This window comes from Oryzias melastigma, linkage group LG11 (assembly GCF_002922805.2).
Source record: "Oryzias melastigma strain HK-1 linkage group LG11, ASM292280v2, whole genome shotgun sequence".
In the NCBI taxonomy this organism is placed as follows: Eukaryota; Metazoa; Chordata; class Actinopteri; order Beloniformes; family Adrianichthyidae; genus Oryzias; species Oryzias melastigma.
Window position 1 is genome coordinate 15,501,368 of NC_050522.1, and position 6,000 is coordinate 15,507,367.

At 35.3% G+C, this 6,000-nt stretch overlaps 2 protein-coding genes across 2 annotated transcripts in view; both read right to left on the reverse strand.

Annotated features, from left to right (window-relative positions):
- adnp2b (ADNP homeobox 2b) overlaps positions 1 to 6,000 on the reverse strand; it is a gene marked incomplete in the record, with an annotated part of 705,870 nt that overhangs the window by 101,583 nt on the left and 598,287 nt on the right.
- fam8a1a (family with sequence similarity 8 member A1a) lies at positions 1,005 to 4,257 on the reverse strand. The gene is made up of 5 exons (XM_024294738.2): positions 3,602 to 4,257; positions 3,048 to 3,168; positions 2,824 to 2,947; positions 2,027 to 2,166; positions 1,005 to 1,907 (listed from the first exon to the last, which is right to left on the reverse strand). The coding sequence occupies exons 1-5, from the start codon at positions 3,969 to 3,971 to the stop codon at positions 1,763 to 1,765; spliced, it is 900 nt and encodes a 299-aa protein (XP_024150506.1). The 5' UTR covers positions 3,972 to 4,257; the 3' UTR covers positions 1,005 to 1,762.

Consider the following 6,000-nt stretch of genomic DNA (forward strand, 5'->3'; position numbering starts at 1 on the left):
TCTCTGAATTTTAGGTTATCCTTGAAATTCTTTCTTCTTTTCTTAGAATTTCATTTCTTTTCTCACAATTTTTTCTTCTTTTCTTAGAATTTTAACTTTAATCTTAGAAAACCTTTTTCAATTCTTATTTTACTCTCATAGTTCTTTCTTCTTTTCTCAAAATTTCCATTTTTCTCAAAATTTTACTTTTTTCTCATAATTTCTTTTGTCAGATTTTAACTTTATTCTTAGAATTCTTTCTTTTTGTCTCAAATTTGTAATTTTATTCACAGAATTGTTTATTTTTCACTTCGAATGTTAACATTGTTCTCAGAATTCTTTCTTCTTTTCTTAGAATATTACTCTTTTCTCACTATTTTTACATATTTTCTTCTCATTTTAATATTACTATCAGTTTTTTTTATTATTTTTTCTCATTTTTTTTCTCACACTTTTTCTTCTTTTCTTAGAATTTCAGTTTTATTTTCAATTACTTTTTGCCTTAGAATTTCAATTTCATTCTAAGAATGTTTTCTTCTTCTCTAGAATTTAAACTTTTTGCTCGGAATTCTTTCCTCTTGTCTCTGAATTTTAATTTTTTTCTAAGAAATGTTTCTGTTTTTAGAATTTTAGTTTTACTCTCAAAATTATTTCTTCTTTTCTTAGAATTTCACTTTTTCTCACAATTTATTTTCTTAGATTTTAACTTTATTCTAAGAATTTTTCTTTCTTAAATTTTTAACTTTGTTCTCAGAATTATTTTTTTGTTTTCTTAAATTTTGAACTTTATTCTCAGAGTTATTTTTTTTTTGTTTTCTTATAATTTTAACTTTGTTCTCAGAATAATTTTTCTTTTTTTAGAATTATTCATTATTTTCTAAGAATCTTATTTTTAATCTCAGAATTCTTTCTTGTTTTCTCTGAAGTTTACTTTATTTTCAGAGTTGTTTTTTCCTTTATCAGAATTTCAGTTTTTTTCTCAAAATTTATCTTTTCCCTCACAATAACTTTCTTAGAATTCTTCCTTTTTTTTAGAATTTTCCCTTCATCCTCAAATATTTTTTCCCAGAATTTTTAATTTGGTCTTAGAAATCTTTTCTTTTTTGTTGTTTTCTAAAGTCAGTCTTAAACTTCTAACTTTATTCTTTGAATTCCAACCTTTCCTCATCACCCTCCATGCTTCTAATCCTTTTCTTCCGTTTCTCTGTATGACGTTCCTCAAAAGTTACAAGTAAAGTTAATCCGTTACAATAAAGAGAGTAAATGTAGTTTACTACTTTTCTTCCCCCATTTTAAAAATACACAGTTTTACTTCGGAAAACACAATAAGAATCAGGAGACATGAAACTTCAGGTAAATCACAAGAAATCATTCAAAACTTTTGTCCTTTTAAGCTAGAAATTTAACTTGATGAAATGTATTATAAAAGTTTCCAAATGTTAAAAGTTCAGTAAATCCACATTTATCTTGTTTATGAAATATAATCATTTATTTTAATATTACACATTTTTAGAACTTTACATCATGTGTCAATTACCTGGAAAGTTCAGCATCATTTACAGTTTGCATAAACAGTCAATCAAAACTCACAATACTGTGGAGGGTTTGGATCTATGGGTTCAGTCATGATAAAAGCTTCTCTAAGATGCTTCTGAAGTCTAAGCAGTGCAGTCCGTCCATTAAACAAATCAATGCTCAGTCCATCAGTCTTTCAACACTCAGTGCAAAAAGTCTCTTTGGCCATCACAATGGCCGGCTCCGCTCAGTCGGTCCGGAGGAGAAACTATCTAGCGCTTCTGCGCTGCACAACTATGGTTCCTGCGACGATGTCGTACACAGTCCTGTTGTGCTGGAAGAAGAGCAGCGTGATGAAGACGGGAAAGAGGAACGCAATCGAGAAGTTCTTGTTCAGCGCACGCACCATTGAGCTGTGGGAACATTAGCGACATATTAGAAGAACATTACTTTTTGTTACAAAAACTTTCAAAATTTGCATTCAGATACAAAAAGACAAATCTTTTAAAGCTTGAAATAGAGGCTCTCTTACGCAGAGAGGGAGACGTTGGACGCCGGGACCACAAGAACGCGGTTGGGTCGTACCAGCGTGGACGTGTCGCACGTCACAACTCGCAGACCGAGCAGGAACTTTCCTGGAGTCGCGCCGCCAGCACCCCAAATGCAGAGCGTCTGAGCGAACAATAAAACTATTTCAATTTCAGGTGACAAACAACTCAAAAAAGGGAAACAAATAACAGTTTGCTGGTTAAAATGAAAAAGGAGAAGAACAGTCTTAATTTCCCAGAGCTCCAACAGAATCGGTCCCACGGCTCCAGCAACATGCATGATTTCACCTCCGGCAACCACCAGTGCAACATTGCATCAGTGTCCTCTGTGGGGAACGTAACACTCGACGCCTGATGCTGAAGCAGCTCCATCCGATTGTAAGCTTCCTGGAGATGCTGCAGCAGGTGGTGTGGCGCCCAAAATCAAGACAGTTGCTACTTCAAATCTCAATTTTAGTCTAAATGGAGAGGTCAAAGATGCTTTATAGACCCAACATTATTTGGTGTAACCTAGATCTCAATAGGAGCCTTTAACAATCTAAATAGTTTTTTCTGCTTTACTTTTTACTCTAGAGAATAAATTTATCAAGAAAGTTTTTTATTTCATTTTAAAAGTTGTTTTAAAGTATCTTGTACACAAAAACACATTAAATGCAATATTTTAAATAAGGGATTTGATTGCTTATGTTTTATTTGTTTGCTTTTTGAACATAAATCTTGACTTTAAAAAGAAATTAAATAAAATTAAATGATAATCAAGCATTGATCCAAATTAACTCACCTCATAAACACACACTAGAACCCTGTAGACCAGAGCAACCGCCATCATCTTCTGTAGATCTTCTAAAGACGTGTTCTCGTCAATTTCCTCCACGATGAAGTGGGTGATGAACTTTGCAATGTCCCTTTAGAGACAAGTGGTTTGATCAACAGTTTTTATGTCTGTTTACGTGCGTTCAAGGGAATTCAGAGCTACTTTGAAGGGTTCTTGGTGGCTTTACTCACTTCATGCCGCTCAGATGCATGATCCATAACACGATGGTGGCCTTCACACAAAACAAGATGATGAAGTCCACCGTCTCTGCCAGGAATCTTTGGAGAGGAGAAGGAATCTTGTATTCCCGCCCTGTTAGACAGATGTAAAAACAGATGTGTGATTCCAGAATCACATGTTTAAAGTAGTGTATCTGCTGATTCAACATTTAAAATATTGTGGTTTCAACTCTAATTTACAAATAATCAACTTATCCTACAATCAAATGGATTCTGCTGATTTCCAGGATCAAATTGTTGAAGTAAAATCACTGATTTATAAATGATCTGCTGATTCCACAATCAAATCATTGAGGTATTATCACTGATTTACAAGTGATCTGCTCCAATTCACCGAAGCTTAGAGAAGAATAGGACAGCTGTTTAGGATTACTCCAAGAACTTAAGCTCGTTAACTATACAAGCACATTCCCTTAAGCCTATTTCCGCTGAATTTAGCTTAAATTGTCAGAATAAAGCAGTTTTCCCTCGTGTCTGGATGAGCAGCAGCCTGGACAGATCCGTACCTGCCTGAAGAGTGTTGCCGTTCTGCTGCTGCGCCGCTCGGGCATCCGCCGAAGCGGCGCTTCGCTCAGCCTGGTCACCGCCGACATACGGAGGAGGCTGAGGCAACGTGGGCGGACTGAGAGGAGAAGGGTAGCTGTACCAATTCCGGACGTCGAAAGCCTGTTGGTCACCGGCGGAAGTCGAGAGAGCTGCGTCCGGCGTGTGAGGAAGAGGGAAGGCTGGTAGAAAGCCCCAGCTGGACGGGCTGCAGCCCCAGTAATACTGCCACATCCACCGCTGCAGTTTCTCGCAGTATTCCGTGGTGGCAGAGGACGTTTGAGGCTGCTTTGTGGCCGTTTCGGAAAAAACGGGACTATTGTTGTCCAACATAGTCACAAATAACAACCAGACGACATTACAAATCCAAATAACTTCACAGAAAATGTGTTGTAAGTTCGACTTCCAGGTAGTTTCTCCTCCTGACGGCTCATTAGCTGTTTGTCGACGCCATCAACGCCGGTTGTGCTTAGGGGGACGAGGAAAAGCCACTGTTCTTTCTTTTAACACATAATTACTGGTTACGCTGACCAAACATAATTAAAATACTCATATATAAGACTATAATACCATATATTTGCCAACATGTTGCGTCAATAGCCAATTCGATATTTTTTGAAGTGAGGGAATCTTGAACTCCCCCTACTGTCTTTATTGGTATCGACCATTTAAAGGAGCGTGCTGAAATACATTCAATTTCCCAGCAGCCACCTGCCACGGTGATGGTAATTAACTAAATGTTGTAGAAAAATAACTACTTGAGGTTTTTCTAATTCAATCTTATAATATTAAGCATTTTCTTGACAAAATGTAACTAAAAGTGTATTAAGTTGTTTAATATAATATTTATACATTTGTAATATATGGGTAGAAAAATATAATTACACAGGCAAGTTCACAGCTATAACACAAACAAACCTTTTCCTTGGAATATAATTTAGGACAAGGTCATAAAAGTATTTCAATCTTTTATAAGTTAAACCACATTTAAATGTGCATACAACAGACACCTCATGTGACATTAATTTTTTGCCTGCTGTAAAATTGTATCATGTTTTGCAATCAATAAAGATGAAATGACATGTCAGTTTTCTGTGTTTATTGAAAGTTATTATTGAGAGATTGTATATAACTTGTTCAGTAAAAATGTGCTCAACTGGAATGTAATCAAACAGAAAATGATGTCACTCAGAATTCAGTAGACCTCTGAAAGTTATGAAAGTTATCAATCATCTACATGGGATTCATTATTGGACCAAGCAATAGAGAAGTAATAAAAGACATTAAGAAGATGCTTTCAGACTGGATTTAAGATGAAGTAGTTGAATAGAATAAAGTGTTTTCTAGTCAAAGATTTCACTCAGATGACAGATGAGTAAAAATGTCAACAATACACTGAAAAGATAAATATGCAGAACTGTCAAACACTGTGATTAGAAATTCAGTAGACGATGCCATTAGAAGGAAAGATTAAAAAAAAGAGAGAGGAAATGGAAAGCCTTTTATCTCATGACATGTGCTCGACAGGATCTAAGTTTATCGCAGTACTTGTACAAGCCAATGATAGAACTACAGCCAAGCAAATGTCAAGATATTTCAGAGGAACTGCAAACAAGAAGCTGTGTTTTAGGAGAAACGGGGATAAGCTGTTTCATGCAACACTGTAGGTAGGTGTTGAGCCTCAGTGAGAACAGTATTTATAGTTTCATGGAAGAAACATCCTGCAGTAGCAGTCCCTACCTGTGAAGCAGAATGTATTATGTTGGCCTTCAAGGTGTAAGAGTGCTTATATTTAGACAAATGATCAAAAACTTGAACAGACAGATGAGCAGGAGAGACTACAAGGGAACAACTCCTTTAACACTTGAAATACTATATCTTTATATGGAATGGGAATATGTCTTTGTTATATTGCTGAAAAGATGGTCTAAAAGAGTGGAAGAGATCTACATTTAACAGGAACATTTTGTTTGTTTTTTTGGATTTATTCAACCTGAGTCTATGAAAAAGAGATGTGAAGGTGAGGCACAAATGCTACATCCTCACATTAATTTTTAATTTTTAAAAAGAGTCACTGTAGTGAGGGCGTTTACTGGGGTAGCTGTTTGTGGTTTTGTTTCTAACAAATATACCAAAAAAGGCTAATTTTTTTTCCCTCCACCAATTTTTTTTTATTTAAGTTTGTCCCTCTGTTGTCAAAGCTCAACAATAATTTTAAAAAAGTAAATTGTCTGTATTGTGAAAATAATAGATATATATATTTTTTAGTTTGTGCTTTCATTCTATTCCACTAGAGGGCATCAGAGATCTGTTGTACATCAAATGTGTAGCGTTCAAATGTTTGTGCATGTGTTTATTCACT

Coding starts and splice junctions, on each gene's coding strand:
- fam8a1a (XM_024294738.2), bottom strand. CDS start 3,971: ATGTTGGACAACAATAGTCCCGTTTTTTCCGAAACGGCCACAAAGCAG. Junction 2,948..3,047: donor ATGCATCTGAGCGGCATGAA/GTGAGTAAAGCC, acceptor TTGTCTCTAAAG/GGACATTGCAAAGTTCATCA. Junction 2,167..2,823: donor TTCTAGTGTGTGTTTATGAG/GTGAGTTAATTT, acceptor TTGTTCGCTCAG/ACGCTCTGCATTTGGGGTGC.